Raw genomic sequence first — 18,899 nt, forward strand, 5'->3', positions numbered from 1 at the left:
TATGCATTTGGAGTTATAACTATGGATCAATATTGTCACCACGTTGCACTTTTCTGTTTTCAGTTGGTTGAACAACACAAACTTTTTAGAGACTCAATATTTCAGAAAAAAATAAACTAAAAAAATTAATAAATAACTCCTTTCACTTCCAATACTAGCACAAAAGTGTTTGTTTCCAAGGTCCTATCTGCATAATTTGCGTATAAGGCAGATCAACAACTGAAAACAAGAGCCTCACCTCAACGTCGTAGAACTCCTGAGCATCATCCAGGCCCTGAACACGGATCTGCAGAGACTTGCCTTTGCCTCCTGTCCCAGATGAGTTCAGGCTCTGCCCAGGTTCCAGCGTGCTGATTCCGGGGTTGAACTGAGAGCCCAAGCGCGTGCCCGGAGTCTGTAGTGCCCGGTATGTGCCCTCGACCTCACCCATTGCTGCTCACGGCGCAGCCGGGCTTCTCTCTCGCTCACACACCCTGTCTGTGAGCAAAACACGAAATAAATATGAATAATATATCCTGAGGAATTTGAACATTTCCATTCATCAAGCCACTATCTTTGCTGTACACCCTGATCCCATAATAGCAGCCTACTGATTGATGTATTAGTGCAGCTGTTCTGTTCAAGAAAGCCTGACATCACCTACTGGAAACACAGTTCACTCTCTGCTGAAAAGTCATCCATCATGTACAGTGACGTACCAGCGAGAGATGGAGCCACCTCCAAAACAAACTCGGACGGTATTATTAGCCCGTGCTTTTCCAGTCACTCTAAAACACTCACCCAAAACGACTTCTTTATATAAAAGAGCAAGGACAAATGTATTTTTAAGTGCCCAGCCATGTTCCAGCAAAAAGATCATAACTATAAAAGAAGTAGGATTAAATTCTGCTACCAATTTCAAACATGCACGCTCCTGCGCAAACACACACACACACACACACACTTTGAGAAACCCAGATAAAACAGTACCTTTACAGACTATTTACAGACTAACCATTATGGTGAATCTTACTTGCTACAACAATTTAACAAAATATGGAAGACAAAAAATCCCTTCACAGCACCGAAAGTTTTACTTATCCTTATATGATGTCTTCCATCACATTTTTAATGGTATGCAATGGTGTGATATCAAAACCATGCATATCATACATCATCTGCACTACACACTAAAATTTGACCTTTAAGTTAATGAATCTAGGGATCAGTCGTTATGCATGTTTCTGGTCCATTATCCTAAGACAACAATACAGCCATTCACTTTTGATTTATGCCTTAGGCTGTTTCAGTCTATCAATATACAAAGTCTGAAGTAGACATTTCATCCAATATGTGCTAAAAGTTAATAAATGGAGAAGCCTGTGGGCTGAAGTGGAGGAAGAGTAAAGGCATGTGTTCACTCAACACCAGCAGCAGGCAGATTGAATGGTGATTTCAGAGCACATAAACATACAAACATCATTAAACAAGCCGTAAATAAACAAGCAATATGAACTTAAGTCGCCTGCAGTGTTCTGTAATGGTCAGGTTAACAAATAGAGCTGGGCAGAAAAACAAATAGTTTTTAATGCAGTTTCCTTCACTCAAAGTGCTGTGGAATTATCTCAAATTAGAAAAGCCTCAGTAACCAAGTAACCTACTGAGAGAGCAAATCTGATTTTCTCTCACATAAATCTCTCTCTCACACACACACACATACATACATACATACATACACACACACACACACACAGAGAGAGAGAGAGAGAGAGAGAGAGAGAGAGAGAGAGAGAGAGAGAGAGAGAGAGAGACAGAGAGAGAGAGAGACAGAGAGAGAGAGAGAGAGACAGAGAGAGAGAGACAGAGAGAGAGAGACAGAGAGAGAGAGAGACAGAGAGAGAGAGAGAGAGAGAGAGAGACAGAGAGAGAGAGAGAGAGACAGAGAGAGAGACAGAGAGAGAGAGAGAGAGAGAGAGAGAGAGAGAGAGAGAGAGAGAGAGAGAGAGAGAGAGACAGAGAGAGAGAGAGAGAGAGAGACAGAGAGACAGACAGAGAGACAGAGAGAGACAGAGAGAGAGAGAGAGAGAGAGAGACAGAGAGAGAGAGAGAGAGAGAGAGAGAGAGAGAGAGAGAGAGAGAGAGACAGAGAGAGAGAGAGAGAGAGAGAGAGAGAGACAGAGAGAGACAGAGAGAGAGAGAGAGACAGAGAGAGAGAGACAGAGAGAGAGAGAGAGAGAGAGAGAGAGAGAGAGAGAGAGAGAGAGAGAGAGATGGCTACCTCATCTACTTTTTGAAGCTAATTATTCCAGCAGAAAACTAAGTATAAAACACACTCTTGCTCCTCTCGACTGATTTAAAAGTCCACCCGTTTAATGCAGGTCCTGAACCTCAGAGAAAAACGAAACTTCGTCCTCCCACTAACACGCGTTTTTAAAGCACCATAGATGGAAAAAAAAAGTGTCACTGGCGACCTAAAGCAAATGGTAAGTTATTTTAAACAAAACAATGCAGTAAAATAAAGTGTAAAACCAATACAAAAGCAGCTCCTACCTCGTATTTGTGACCAGTTTTATTTTCCTCAACTCTTTTTTCGGGAATTTCTATCGAGTGGAGTTACAAGCGCGAGCAGCAAACAAAGGCGTCATCTGATTGGAAGAATCCCAAAGCGTTCTGATTGGAGGAGTCGACGAATTACCTGATTGGTGGACGTCTGGTATAATTCAGCTCCTATTGGTTAACCGTTTCATAAAGTTTTTAACAAACGGTGATTGATTTTTTTGGTTGGTTTAGAGATATTTGAATCAGTGCCATCATTGGGATTTTCTAATCCAGTACATACTCTGGGCTCCTTTGGTGTTTTGAATAGGGACACCATCACCCCACTTGCCTGGTTACAGCTAAACATCTGTTTACACCTAAACATCTGCTAAGGAGAATAACCCACTTAACTCACACTGGTGGCAAGCACTGGGAGACCAGTATAACCAGTAAGTCAAACACTCTGAAAATGGGAGACCAGATAAACCATCCAGGACAAACCAGCATGTAAAAATTCCTGCACAGAATTAAGGAAATATAAAATAAATAAAAATGGGTTAAAAAGTCAAATGCCAATGAAAAAATGCCAACCTTAGACCTACAGGATCTTTCAAGTTGATTTAAGCTTGGGTTTATGGCGACGTGGAGATCTTGCTTATGTTTTCCCCATGTCCACACCGACAAAAACCCAACCCAATGGCTTTTTTCCCAAAACCTTTTGACCCATTTTTGTATGTATGTATGTATGTATGTATGTATGTATGTATGTATGTATGTATGTATGTATGTATGTATGTCTTTGATGGACAGGTGTCCATCTCACTTCACACATTGTTCTCAGGATAGGCTACAAATCCACCTTGACTCTGATCAGGATAGTGTGCATACTGAACATGAATATATGAATCATATAGACGACACAATATAAGAATAAATTAGAAATTTCAAATTCCATTTTAATTTATTGAAAATATCAAGTATAAAAAAGATACAGAAAATACAGTTTCCTGAGGTTTCAGTGCACAATAATAAATAGCATGACCTAAATAAAGCATCTCTTATACAATCAATCCCTTCAAGTATACATTAACAAATTAACAATTAAATTACATTATGTAATTACATTACATTAACAAAATTACATTAATGTAATTACATTACATTAACAAAACCCTTTTTCCTCATAATTTCTTTACAAATTATAAAATAAAGACTATTAATCATAATGTAGATTCAATTATTTTTTACAGATTATTTCCCTGAATAGTTGAAAGTAGACCAACCACATAAATACCAATTCATATAAAACATGCATACTATTAGTTTCAAGTGCTATTTTTGTTCCTAAAGACCCTACTACCTTGGCCTTGGATCTATGAGAATAAATATGCAGATAAATATTCTAATTAATGTTTGTTGAAGCATGTAGTGGTGGGCTGTTCCTGACATATTCTGCGTTGTTTTACTACGGTAGCAGCTCTCTGGAGGACATGGTGTCGCCGACGCAGGTTGCGTCTCCGCACATGTTCATTAACGATCTCCATCACACACTTGGCAGGGAACCAACCGGTCACCCCATCTGCAAACCGACCTTCCATTAAACCTGTCATAAGAAGTAGTGGAATATGTTACTGAGTTGAAAATGAGGTGTATTTGAGAATTAAGCATATTTGGGGTACAATGCAATGACACCATCTGATTGATTTTTGTATCTGTTACCACGATACACCAGGACACATATATAGCTTATCTACAGTATATCTGTAAAGTTCATAATTTGTTTCAATTATATGCACAGAAATCATTCTGCAGTTTGTAACTGCCTATGATACGTTCTAACAAATTTAGTAGGTGCAATTTCCTCAAAATATAAGCAACTTAATTTAAACCACTATAGTTCTGATTAGGCAGTTACTACAAAATAAATTGATGCATATTAATGAGCTTGGTCTTTCTTTATCCTGTGATCTTCATATCCAATTGCTCGATCATAGCCATATAAAAATAAACACCTCCGGCTCATGCAATTTTTTAGTTTTGTCCTGCAATATTCCAGCACATATTCCCACCTCTAACAAAGCAGAACAAAGCAAAGACCAAAAAGAAAAAGAAATTCCAGACCTCCTATTCATATCTCTATTAGTATCTATTTAGGACATATGTTTGTTCTAAATAAGGTATTTGTGTCCATGTACTTGTATTGTGTATGAAAATAACCAGTAGATATGGCTTACATAAAATTACATTTAAATGACATCAATCTGATTGCAAATATTCGCTTTCATATGCATTACTTATATTATGAATAAAATTTAGAGCGTCATGTGTAAAAGGGATTTTTGAAGTCGTTTTCATACCGGATTGTTTAAGATCTACACTACCTCAGCTTTCAGAACTATCAGTCCAATTACTAGTGGATTATTTGGCTGCATGTAAATTTACATTGCTGGCATTTAGCAAATTTTTTTTTTATTATTATTTCAATTTATACAACTGAGCAATTGAGGGTTAAGGGCCTTGCTCAGGTGTCCAGCAGTGGCAGCTTGGTGGAGCAGGGGTTTGAACTCATGACCTTCTGATCAGCAGTCTACATTATGTATACAGTATGCACTAATGTATCCTAGAGTAAGTTCTTTTAACTGTCTTTTATAATGTCTTTGAATATCACTAAATGTTTTTTAATTACCGTTAGTTGTTTTCTGGATGATGCTGACTATGTCACCCAGCTGTAGACTGAGCTCTCCAGGTTGTTGTCCATTATACGCCTCAATACATCGCACCTGAGGACAATCTGAGACATAAACAATATTTTTTTCTATAATTCATTAAAGCTGCCAGTCAAAAGAAGAAAATAGCTGGATTTGCAATACAAGCACAACTCTGCCCTCTAGTGGGGATTCTGAGTAATACAGAACATCAGGTAGAAATGATTTAGAGAGTGATTCTTATGATGTCATAAAATCTTTTTTTTTTCCCCACCAATGTTTTTCCTAAAAGCACAATTCAGTCTCTCGTTTGCTATATTTCTCATTTGTACAATTTGACTTACTATCTTGAGAGTTATCTTAGCTACTGGAATCACTGCTATTCTAGCCTGGAATTATTAAAGAAAACAGATTACTTATACGTACAAAGTACTTATGAGATTCACAAGTACTTTGTATGTTTAAATAAAAATATAAGGACTAAAATATATGTTTTAATAAGCATTGATACTTAAGAAATAATATATAAATAAGCCTAAAATAATTCTTAAGTATAATAAAGTGCTCAAATATTTTCCACCCCTGGAATTCATACATGGGCTTAAAAAACAACCTCCAAACTAAAAAAAAATGTTCACAAGTCTGTGTTCTGCAAAGAGACACCTTCCTTTGAAACTCAGGCACTTACCCCACTCTTTATACACTCCTTCCTCACTACTCAGCACCTCCAGCCAGCTGTCTCTCTCTTCTCTGAGGATAGATAAGCAAATTGATCTGTAAATCATACCTTTAAATCCCTACCTGTAGTACAAATATGTACTGGGAATTTTTTGGGTTTTTTCCATGATGACTTCAACTTAGACTTCAACTCTTCGCACTCTATCACAGCAACATTTTCCACACTCGGGAGGTGTTAAGCCTACCATTTGGAGGTATACATTTACTGACTGTAAACCATTTGTTGCTGTTAACCATTTGTTGTCAGTCCCTCCTTCCCTGTTCATCAGTGAAAAGGAACTACTATAGCACCTCTGTTGACCAGATATCATGTGTGTGGTAGTCCATTCCAGCACAACATTAATGCAGACATGGTTGTGTGTGTTTTGCTGGTAGAAGTGTACCAGATACATCAGATTTTCTGCACATTTTAACACCCCAATATCAAGTCAAGTCGAGTCAAGAAGCTTTTATTGTCATTTCAACCATATGTAGCTGTTGCAGTACACAGTGAAATGAGACAACGTTTCTCCAGGATCATGGTGCTACATAAAACAAAGACAGAGCTAAGGACTTAGTAAGTAAGTCTTAGCAACATAAAGTGCATCTGTGTGACCTGGTGCAAACAGATGGTGCGGGACAAGACAAACACGACAGACAAGAAAGTGCAGGACAAGAGACAGTGCAGACAAAAAAATTACAAGACAATACAAAAAAGACAATACACAAAAGACAATAAACAGAAACAGTGCCGACCATTGTAAATACTGTATGTTCAAACAATATTGTGTGTGCACTAATATCCCTGTCAATCAAAAATATCTAACAGACAACAGTGCTGTTGACAGAATCTGACACTGACAAACAACTGTGCATTGAAAAAAAGAAGAGTCTCTAGTGTACTGTGTACACAGCCTTGGGTCTAATAAAGTGGTCACTAAGTCTATATGTTTAGATACATGATTTGTCATTAGGTTTATACTCAAGCTACTCACAGTGTGGAAGCCTGTAGTAAAAGTTGGTATGAGCCTCCTTTACGGTTCTGCAAAATAGCCAGTAGAAATACTCTGCTTACATCATACCCTTCCAGATCATCCTCAACTTTAGCACCCTCAGTGACCTCAATGAGGGAACAGTGGACATGATCATGAACCACATACCTGTCTGACCTACACATTAGACACAAATAAATGAAGGAGATGTTCAGTTATTACCAGATCACAGAACAGCACAATGCAGTAATTAAAAATCTGTGCATGCTGTAAATTAAAAATGTTATTTATTTACCAAGATGTGGACAAATATCATTTCCACCATTATGTATTTTTAGAGTTCATTCTCACCCTTTCTTTGAGGCCACAAGAAGCAAATCATTGAATAGGATCAAATGTACAGGGCAATTTTTCTTCTGGACAGACATATTCTCAATCAGAGCGATCTGAGTCATTTCTCCATCTCTGATTAACCAACGAGAAGCTGACACCAGCGCCAAGGCCTGAAAGACAGGCAGGCAAAGAGAAAGATAGAAAGAAAAAATGAAAGAAATTTGGCCCACAAAATAAAAGGAAAAGTGAAAGACAGAAAAAAGAAACATAAAAACAAAGAAGAAAAGAGAGAGAGGAAGAAAATTTTTAAACCCTCACATATAATGAAGGAAAGTTAACCTTCAGTTGCTTCATATTAACTGAAATCAGAAGGAAACAAATAATTAGTTTGACAGAAGTTAATATTTTAACTTCAGTCACCTTGCCCTCAAATTCTATTTTGTTGACAATGCTGACAAGGTCCTCAATCTGCTTCACCTTACCCACTTCCCTATTGCATAAATCCAGCACCTGCAGACACAAATAATATGTCTTTACATTAAACAAATTTCATGGAGCTGCAACACAAGTTGTGCTATAACATTTATAACAACTCACATATCATTCATTTTCCATTAGAAAACAGGGGGACAGGTGACTTATAAAATAGGCTGATAAACAGGTACCACTGTGGCAAAAGAGGTAGTCCAGAAGACAAAGCATAAAGACAATACAATAAATCAGTGTTGCTAAGATGAAACTCATGAAACAAGGCAGACAGAAATGAGGAAAAACAACACAATGCTTTGCAAAAAGCAAGAGGAAACAAAACATGCAAAAGCTTCTTGGTTTTCCTTGTTCCTTGTATTTGGGTATAGTTTTTGGCTCCTATACCCACTGCTGCTGTTTATTTTTCTTCTCAGTCATAATTCAAAACTGGTCAGTTGAGGCACTAAGGCAATCAGGAAAGTGTACAGTGGGCTCAAATTGGCCCAAGATTCAAGATTTTCATTAGCAAGGTAGAAGCCTGACAGCAAGCATAAAAACAATACAAGTTATTTTTATTGGCACATAATTGCAGCCAAAAAAGTAGGCTGGTGCTTAACTACATCACTGCTAAATTATAGAAACTAGACAGGGTAAATGCTGTGGGCATATGCAATGACTGTGTTTTGATTTGTCCATTCATTGACAAATGAACTGATTTTTCATTTGAGGACACGTTAATGTTGTACACTCGGGCATGTGGTTTAATTTTTCACATATGTCCAAGTATTCATGTCATCTTACAAGTTTGTTTGAGTACAGTTTCTTGACACAACACAGTATCTATAAAATAGTATCCTTTTACACAGTGAGCATATAATTGGTGTGTGAACAACATATGATAACATGTACAATTACGTATGTGATTTTTTTTTGTAAGGGTTGTAATATCTTAATATCTAGCACTGAAACATGCAGTGAAGAATTTCTCTTACACACTGTATAGCTCTTTTATGTGGCTTGCTAAACTATGCAGTATATGGATAGGATCTATATGGGTTCATTCACATGGCTTATTAAGCCCCTTAAATCTTCAGTGGAACATTATTAAGGTTAAACAAATCTTTGTACTCTTCAGAAAGGATTTATTTAATCACTACTATATTTACCTCAGAAATCCTTGTTAAGGCTGCTTCTGCAGAGGCCTGAACATTCGAGTTTGAGTCTGTCCTCTTTAGGATTGTCTGCAATGGGAAATATTTTCAGGCAGAAGCTTCATACAGCATCATATTCACTGAGTCCTATTTTATTTCTGCACATTTGTTCTGCTCCCTCACCTCCATTAAGACCTTGATGTGAGAGATCCTCTGAAAAGGCAGCGAAAGGAAAGAGTCGAGAGTCAGCCGATTGCAACAGGGATCCTCCTGAAGCTTGTTTACGATCTCCACAAAGCAAGGGCTCTTTTTCCTGACAAGAAGTAACCAAAAATATGTTAGTTATATTTGCATGAAAGTAAAAGAACTTGTAATTAGTGCTATTTTTTGGTATCAGAGTATTCATAAGTCTTTGATTTAGGCAGGGCGTGGATCATGAGGTTAAGTCACAAGATCTATGTATGTCAATGAAAGATATGAAAGCACAGCCCTTTAATAAAATGGTCACTCACTTGAGAAGCTAATTTGGTATGGTCAAGCCTCCAGCTGCACTAATTATTGAGCTTCTTTCTGACAGTCCTAACCCCACCAATACAGATGGCAGTCAGGCTTATCAAATTATGTCTATTTAATATAACTATTAAAACATGTTTTCTACCTCAGGTTGATGAGTGTGTTTTTCTGGCATGGCATATTGCGGATGTAGTCCACATAAGCAGTGAACGGTCCAGTGGCGTAATGAAGGACAACATCACAGAGATCTTCACAAAGTAAACCGGTACCCAAGTTCTCAACCATTGAGTCAAGGAAGCTACAACAAGAACCAATAATATACATAGATATAAACATCCTTCTGTCAAGAATGCAGACATGAATACTGTTATTATTTCTCTCTGTATTTTCTAATGTGATGACTTACTTCTGACTGATTTCTCTTATTTTATGTATGCTGGAAAAGAGTGATTTTTGGTCTTGGGGAGCTATAGCTGAATTTATTTCTGGAGATTCCATGAAATGATTCACAACAACAGTAAGCCGTTCAAGATATGACTGCTCAGATGTTGCCACTTCATAAATACTCTAATGTGTGGACAGAGAGAAAGATGCACACACAAATACAAAGAGATCAGATTAAAATAAGATGGAGGATTAGAGTATTCATGTATTAAGTATTCTGTAGACCCTTCATCTGTGGTTGTAATACCTCCTGAAGATGAAGCTCCTCCTTGGTGATTTTATTTAGAATTCCACTCTCTTTCACAACACAGTGTTCCTGCCAGAGTTTCTTGTCCAGCATTTCCCATGAATAAGCATCATTCTTGACTTTCCTATTAACTTTCAAGCCTGAGGATGACAGCATAGCAGCACTTGATTGTTCAGGCCATTTTGATGACATTTTGTTGCAGTCCTGGAAGGACTGACTGCGTGAACAGCTAGAAACTGTAGATGGAGGTTTGCTGAAAACGGATAATTTATTTTGCTTTGTAGAAATGTAGAAATCATCTACACTGTTTTTCTTATGAAACACTTTGGCTTGAGACCCAGCCACCTCCTCAGATAGCATAACATTGCCCAAATTCTTCTTCATTATTTTCGGTTTCTCTTTGGTTTTAAGTGAAAGTGTCTGGCAAAGCTCAATCCTCAAACTCTCAGCTTGCTCATCATGCTGATATTTATACTCCTCATGAGTGGCGTTGATTCCTTTAACCCTCTTCCTGGCAGTAGGAACAGGTTTTTGTGAATGGGTCTTCAGTGCATCACTACTTGGTTCAGTTTCATTTCCTGATGGTAGAGATATTTATAGGGTTAGAGTGACAATGAGAGAACAGTGACTTAGGAGCTAGCGCTGACTTACAATATTAACATATTTTATTTTGTTTTTTTGTATTTTTTTGTTAATTAAAAACATCAGTAATATAAAGGTATAACTAATATAAACTTAAAACTACTGTATAATATATACTATAACTAATGTATAATAAATGTGTAATTAATTAACTGACTCACGTTTAGGTGCTGTGTTATCATCATGCTTTGGTAAGTCAGCTTCCGAAAAAATGCCCTTGTTGTAATCATCAGTTGCTCTTCCTATTGTGAAAAACACAAAATTCCACTGATAATTGTAGTTTAACTGAGCTATATCACACTATCCAGCTCTATTTACCGATGTCCTTCCCCTTATTTCAGATGCCACTTTAGTGAACATTTTCCAGGTGAGCAGACTGTGACGTTGACTGATTCACCACGATAATATTAATAAATTCCTCAATTGTAGCATACAGGACATCATTCAGGAAACATGTGCGCTAGTGATGTTTCTCTAATGAGTTATTAAGGTTCTTCATGTTTTCCCTCAATCACCTATCTGTTTTTTCACAAGAGCAATCCTGAAAATGTTCTGCAGCTTTAAACTTTTTACTATAGCTAAGGGTAAAAATACACTTTCCTGTGACTATAACATTGTACAGTTAATTATTTAGACATCTTATGATTAAAGCTGAACTGTGTATCAACCTCACCGTTACTCATGATCCTCTTCAATGGCTCTTTGGCATGAGGTCTTGCAGGAACAGGTATATCTGGAGGGACTCTTTTGGGATCTTTATTAACTTTATTCTCTGAGGTTATCATATAATTGTCCGCATACTCTTGGGTTTTCTTTGGTCTATTCTGGCTGGTGTTATGACACACACAAGGACATGAAAGCGGGCAGGCTGGAGGAACCGAGTGGCTTTCACTGGATCCATCTGTGAGGAGAAATCGTGTATATGAAATTAACAGAGAATAAAATCAACATTGATTACCATATGTCACCATTTTAGATGAGAAAAATCATACTTAAGCTGATATTGTTGACAGACAGTCAAACACACTTGAAAAGACATGGATCAAGATTTGATATTCAAACTGATGAACAAAAATATGACATACTAGAGGCAGCAGTGTCCGTGTTAAACAAAGAGGCTTGATCTGCATTGTCAGCTTTGTTCAGGGTGTGACTGAGTTTGCGTAGGCGAGGCTTAGGGGTTGGCCTGTATCGTGCATCAGTTGTGGTGGTTGTTCTTGGAGGGGAAACCAGGACCTTCTGTGTTGTTCCACATATTATTTGGGGTTTGGGGGGTAAGGGGGGTTTGGTTTTGAGCCTATCATTTGTACCCATGCAGCTCTTCTTGTGATCTTTACAGCCCTGTGGAATAACACTTTTAGTATGAAATGCCTGATCATGGCTATGAAAAATCAATGTAACAGATTCTTTAAAGTTAACAACAACAAAGATAACCTCATTTGGATGTATGTGACTGAGTGGAAATTCTTGAATAATTCTACTTTATTCCTGTACCTACTCTTGCACTTTTAAAAAGTCTTTCTTTTGCCCAGCTAAAACGCTTATCGTTTATGTTCTCACTAAATTTATATGTGCTTTAATTTTAAAAACACATTACACTATTATAGACAACAAACTTCTGCAAAACAGACAAGTAAAGCTTGAATTTTCTCAAGATTTATCAATGAATCATACATGATAACATTACTACTATGCCTTCTACTTTGCCTTCCATATAAAAATAGTCATCACATATAGAGATGCATGCTGAAATAAGTTAGATTTAAGCTAGGATTTTTAAATGTTAGCTAACCAGCAAGCCAAATGTAGAAAACAACCCATTTCTCACTCCTCTTTTCTACCCCCTCTAGCCCCCACACCAGGATTGCTAGCTTGGTCAGGTAACAAATACAGCTGTGTTTGCATTTTATCACCGTTCAACATAGGGAATCCTTTCAAGCTCATGCCCCTGCATGCTGTTTATTGTCAATATAACTGCAAGAACTGAGACTGAGACATTCCTCTTACAGAGAAAGAAGCAATTTATTGCTGAGCCCATGGCTGTTCCTAAAATCCCCTTGGGAAAACCCCAAACAGTGAGGAATGCTCTGCCTGATTGCAGAGGTAAGTAGGTACATGAAAAATGGGCAAAGGGCAATTGTATTACAGCACCCTTAGAAATATCTATCTATCTAGATAATCCACAAGTATTTATGACCAAATGGTTGCTTCATTACAACAATGTAAACAAGGAATTATAACAGTCCAATTGAATGTGCACTGTAACTGACTAAATCTGATACACATCTTTGATATTTTATCATGTCACTGTAGTGCAGAACATATAGTCAGCTCTTTTCTGCACAAGTGAAAAAATTGTGATCAGTCCAAGTGAAAATGGGGTAAAAACTAAGTAGATAGTGTGGAAATGTAGGCGATGAGTCACGTATATTTGATTTGATGATGTTCACACTTTTTTGTTAATTCCTGTTGAAGCTTTACATCATCTCAGAATGTTCAGATACCCAACAACAGAGTAACATGAATTGAATTGGGGCATTCATTCATTCATTCATCTTCTACCGCTTATCCGAACTACCTCGGGTCACGGGGAGCCTGTGCCTATCTCAGGCGTCATTGGGCATCAAGGCAGGATACACCCTGGACGGAGTGCCAACCCATCGCAGGGCACACACACACACACTCTCATTCACTCATGCAATCACACACTAGGGACAATTTTCCAGAGATGCCAATCAACCTACCATGCATGTCTTTGGACCGAGGGAGGAAACCGGAGTACCCGGAGGAAACCCCCGAGGCACGGGGAGAACATGCAAACTCCACACACACAAGGTGGAGGCGGGAATCGAACCCCGACCCTGGAGGTGTGAGGCGAACGTGCTAACCACTAAGTGAATTGGGGCATGTACACCTTTATTATCATCACATATACATTACAGCACAGTGGAATTCTTTACTTCACATATCCCAATTGTGGAGACTGGGGTCAGAGAACAGGGGCAGCTATGATACCCTGGAGCAGTGAGGGTTAAGGGCTTTGCTCAATAGCCCAACAGTGGCAGTTTGACAGTGCTGGGGCTTGAACCCTGATCCTCCTAACATCAACCCAGAGCCTTAACCACTAGAGCAGCCACTTAATTTTAATAAAAAGAAATGCACTAATTGGGCTATTTGTCAACAGAAGATGGCATGTCATCATAAAGTTTAGAAGAAAAGGGGCACACTGCAAATGTGTAAATTACATGAGAAAAGGTGAAACCAAACAAGTCAAACAACACAATGGAAATACTTTCATTTCTTTGTAATAGAGAAAAGAAACTGTGTATAGTGTTACAAACGTTTTCAAAAGAATAATCTTGATAGGGAGCTTATATGGGACACTCTATATCTTGACCACAGAGTAGTACGAGAGCCCCTTTTAAACCAGTCATTCATTATTATTATAATAGGCAGCTGATCATAGACATGACCTGATTTTGTATACCAGTTGTACAAATCTGTGATGCAAGCAGGCATTTGAATGGTTGGGTTATATGAAATACAGCTTTTATTTATAAATAACACAACAAAAGATTATCTAAAACACTTACCACAGTTCACCTCTCCCTTTCTTCCTGATTATAAATCAGCAGTTAATCCACTTCTGCTTCACTTGTCATATGTTCAAATCACCAGTCTGCAGAGTTCAGCTCTTCTTCACACATGCACAAATACACAAACACGCCCACAGTCCAAGAAGAGTTGATAACGCCCTCTGACAGGAAATCAGATTATTCTTAGAAGGAGAAAGACTGCACCTTCCACTTCCAATAGTTACAATGAACTGCAAAATCTTTGGTAGCCTTGATGAGAATGGTCAAAAAAGTACCAAATAAACATTTTATAAAATAAATGTTCCATAAAATAATTATGTTACTTGTCATGTAACAAAAAACATTCTCATAAGACTTTTAAAATTTAAATGAACACAAAACCTGAAAGAAAATCTTTTCAATTTCTGTCAGTTTCAAAACTTGTTTGTTGCCCTAAAATCTAATGTAATTAGAGCCAATGTAAAGTCCCATTAATAATCATTTGGAAAAAAGACCCTTTAAAACCAAAAACACAGATGTACACATGTACATGAATATATTCAACCATATAGAGTCCAAGCTTATTCATGTATATTGTGTGTACAATTAAATAGAAATAGTAAATAGTGTATGTGATATACTTTAACTTGGTCACAAGACACCAAATCACGGTCATAAAATCATGTGTAATGTAGAGGAAAGCACAAATAAACCTAACACGGTATCATAGAAAAAGACTTTTCATATGTTATCTCGCTTTAGCGACCTTGAATTTTCTAGGTAGTCATGATAAACTAAATTATGCACAGACTTTATTTCACAATGTCTATTAATTAAACCAGACCTTTTCTCGTGGCCTTCATAATAACATGCCCACAGAGAGCTTTGTGTACATCCAAATATTTTACTATAATCTTTTGTTACCTTGCAGGTAATTTAAGGGAGAATTTGGGCAATTTGTAACAATATCAATATCAGTAACAAGCTACTTTATTGACACTCTCAAAAATTTATCAAGACAAATCAGTGAAGAAAACAATGAATGAACACGTACCTCTTTTAGAGGTAATCTAATGTTGAATCATTTGTAACGATTCCATTTGTTAAGATGTATACATGCTATAATATTATAACATAAAATAGTAAATGTTTATTATGAAATGTTAACCGACCAGTGTAGCAATTTAAAGAGTCTGTATTACAGTGAAGCTACTGAACAAATGACTGATGCTTTTAGAATTCCTGAAATATACGTCATATAGAACATTTGCATGTTATTACAACTATGCAACTAATAAAGGTATGGAAAGTAAATGAAAAGAAAGGAAAAGAAAGGAAGGGAAAGGAAAGGAAAGGAAAAGTAAAGTTGTGTTTGTTTTCAATTTTAAGGCAGATACAGTACTCAGAATATTACCTTTTATATTATACTTTCAAATGAATTATATCTAACTGTGTTACCGTTTTAAGACAGAATTTTATTAAAATCAGGAAATAAAAGACTTAAACAGAAACTCTGAATCTGACATTGTATATCAATGTAATGATCATATTAAATATGGTGTATGACCTCCAGAAACTATAGAAAGCCTAAGAAATACCTTGTACTATGTGTATGTTTTAATCTCTATAATCATTACATTCATCCTGGTGCTCTATCTACAAAGTTGAGGTCAGACTGGAGACATTTATGTTCAAATGTTGCTCTTTTTTCTTCCACCAGATCTAAAGATCACGCATGATTAAAGTTCTGGATCTCAGAAGCCAAACTATATTCTTATTGAAAATGGTCCAATAAGCCATACAATTTTCAACAGAATGTATGCAACTGATATAAAGGCATTTGGTTGCTTTAAGATAATATTTTGTTCCATATTCTGTTTTGTGCACAGTCTACAGTGTATACAAAATTGTGCATCGCATTACAACAAAGCAATATACTTCACATTCTCTCTATATATGAAGAGATGTACAAAATTAAACATTGTCATAACAGTTTGTACTGGATGGGAGAAAAATAAGCATTAAGTATAAGCATACTGAATGTCATGCATCAGCAATGTTCAAGTTAAATACAAATACATTATAAGGCATATTTATTTATTTGACTGGTACGGCATTAAGGACAGTCTCAGCTGTGTGGTTTTTCTTAATTAGGATCATGTCTGGGGGGCACGGTGGCTTAGCGGTTAGCACGTTCGCCTCACACCTCCAGGGTTGGGGGTTCGATTCCCACCTCCGCCTTGTGTGTGTGGAGTTTGCATGTTCTCCCCGTGCCTCGGGGGTTTCCTCCGGGTACTCCGGTTTACACCCCGGTCCAAAGACATGCATGGTAGGTTGATTGGCATCTCTGGAAAATTGTCCGTAGTGTGTGATTGCATGAGTGAATGAGAGTGTGTGTGTGTGTGTGTGTGCCCTGCGATGGGTTGGCACTCTGTCCAGGGTGTATCCTGCCTTGATGCACAATGACGCCTGAGATAGGCACAGGCTCCCCGTGACCCTTGGTAGTTCGGATAAGCGGTAGAAAATGAGTAAATGAATGAATGAATGAAGGATCAAGTCTGTAAAATAATTATCTCTGGCTGTTTGTGGTGAATCAGCAATCGATTTAATAATATTAGGTTAGATTTTTCAAAATTAGGACTTGGCCCCATCTAGTGGGTATTAACTTCTTGTTACTGACACAAAATAGAGTGAAACCAAAGACAGAAACTGTACTGATACAATTTCTGTACTCTGTAGATGAATAACTTTAAACAATATGTTTGTCCAACATGTGGTAATACTTTTATTTCTACATTGTTTGAATAAGTATTACCATCCTTGTTCTACTTTTTTAAATGTGATCATGAAATGTACTTAATTTGGATTTTATGTCATGATAAATATGCCTATATAAAAAATTGGTGCGTATGTATTTGTGGCAAGAGAGACGAGAGATCTCTGAGACAGACTTGGGTGATCCTGGACCAACATGCATACTAATGTTTAGAAATTCTTTTTGACTTGATCTGTCTGTGCTTATGTCAAAACTCTTAAACAGCTATCAGCAAAAAACTGGATCATCTATTGATGTGTTAAAGGACTTATCTTAGCATATCTTATCACTGATCTCTGAGAATCTAAAGGTAACGCCATCATACTGGCAGTGATTGATCAGTTTTCTAAGCTATTTTGTGCTATCCCACTTCCAGGTCTCCCTAGTGCATTCAAGAGATCTAGAGGCTGATTACACCCATAACTCCCATGTCTACTCTTCAGATCCAGTGCTACCTGGCTTTCCATCTGCCCCTGTTTTCATAGTAATTACAATCAAATTGACATCTATCTACAAACCTGCATATATGAAATAAAAATGAAAGTGCCAAACATGTTTAATCATTATAAAATACACCTTGAAGGATTGGGCTTTTGTTTAATTGTATTGTTTTTTTTATTTTTTATTTTTTTTTTTATTTAGCTGTAGTAGCCCAAATCAAAATTAAACATAAACCAGTGATCTGATGACACTGAAATGCTTAAATCTGGGTCTGGGTCACCATGCCTTTCATTTTTTTTGCCTGTTACTGATTTACTAATGAATCTGCATCTAAATAAAGGTGGTCAGTACCAAGTTTTCAGGGCCTAAAAATAAATAGGTTATTATACATAAATATGTTTTTTTACAATATCATTGTAGTGCAACATATTGGTAGAAGATATAGTGACTGATATGAATACTTACTGAACTTACAGATAGATATAGATATTTAGATCGCCCCAATTCATTATTTCCTGATGCATTTTGTCCTTTAAAATATGCCAAAATCTAGAAATTAAAGAAATTAAAGAAATGTTTTTTAAAAGAAAACAAACAACTGTAAATTGTTATTACAACAAACTACTGAATCGTAGTTTCTAGTATTATAATACTATAGTAGGCTGGCCCTGGTTCAGAATAATAAACACTGTCCTTTTACTAATAGCTCACCACTTTATCAAGAGTTTTCAGTTTATCAGTGTGTGTAGTGAATGTACCAATCAGTGGCGCACATTTGTTCTTCAGAGAAAGGTCACACACATACACATGTGCAAGGGACATTGACCGACAGGCAGAAATATAGGAGAGACCCTGTGAACCTACACACCTCTAGGACTAAAGCATATTACTACTTATTTTTAATGAAAACAAATATTTTCATTTTGAAATGTTGAACATTAGGTGAATATTTAATTAGATTTTAAACCTGTCACATTTATTAACGTTACTATAAGGGCTAGCTTGACAATAGAATAACCTAATAGTTGAGTCTGCTTTATTGCATTTCTTGCTTGTTTTTTGGTCAAATGTAGGTTTCCTCCTGTGTAGTAAAGGTTGCTGAGGTACTTCCATGAACAATTCTCTCTCTCTCTCTCTCTCTCTCTCTCTCTCTCTCTCTCTCTGTGTGTGTGTGTGTGTGTGTATGTGAAGGTGTCTGTGCTAACAGTCTGAAGTATAGTGACACTTATTATTATATTACTCATATTATTAATATTATCCTAAACTAAAAAGAGGCTAAAGAGAGGTTAGTGGTGGAACAGCTGTTTCTAGCTCTAGTCATGTAATCAACATTAAACTA

General features: G+C 37.0%; 2 protein-coding genes across 4 annotated transcripts in view; both read right to left on the reverse strand.

Moving 5' to 3' along the window:
* farp2 (FERM, RhoGEF and pleckstrin domain protein 2) overlaps positions 1-2,677 on the reverse strand; it is a 48,246-nt gene extending 45,569 nt beyond the window's left edge. For both annotated transcript variants that reach the window (XM_060867774.1, XM_060867776.1), the window contains exons 1-2: positions 2,530-2,677; positions 239-477 (exon numbers count right to left, since the gene is read on the reverse strand). In XM_060867774.1, the coding sequence (XP_060723757.1) occupies positions 239-430 (192 nt within the window). In that variant the 5' untranslated portion in view covers positions 431-477; positions 2,530-2,677. The remainder of the gene's footprint in view (positions 1-238; positions 478-2,529) is intronic.
* A 996-nt stretch (positions 2,678-3,673) lies between these two features.
* Positions 3,674-14,471, reverse strand: LOC132843938 (rho guanine nucleotide exchange factor 5). Of its 2 annotated transcripts, XM_060867076.1 has the most exons (15): positions 14,323-14,471; positions 11,815-12,070; positions 11,403-11,630; positions 10,891-10,971; positions 10,088-10,665; positions 9,803-9,963; positions 9,542-9,694; positions 9,067-9,196; positions 8,899-8,973; positions 7,685-7,774; positions 7,283-7,434; positions 6,935-7,108; positions 5,911-5,972; positions 5,204-5,308; positions 3,674-4,120 (listed from the first exon to the last, which is right to left on the reverse strand). In XM_060867076.1, exons 2-15 carry the CDS (start codon positions 12,041-12,043, stop codon positions 3,924-3,926), a joined length of 2,415 nt encoding a protein of 804 aa, XP_060723059.1. In that variant the 5' UTR covers positions 12,044-12,070; positions 14,323-14,471; the 3' UTR covers positions 3,674-3,923. The 2 variants fall into 2 exon arrangements, with proteins under 2 accessions (XP_060723059.1, XP_060723060.1); XM_060867077.1 differs by lacking the exon at positions 11,815-12,070.
* Between the last annotated feature and the right edge of the window lie 4,428 nt (positions 14,472-18,899).

The sequence above is a fragment of the Tachysurus vachellii genome, chromosome 4 (assembly GCF_030014155.1).
Source record: "Tachysurus vachellii isolate PV-2020 chromosome 4, HZAU_Pvac_v1, whole genome shotgun sequence".
In the NCBI taxonomy this organism is placed as follows: Eukaryota; Metazoa; Chordata; class Actinopteri; order Siluriformes; family Bagridae; genus Tachysurus; species Tachysurus vachellii.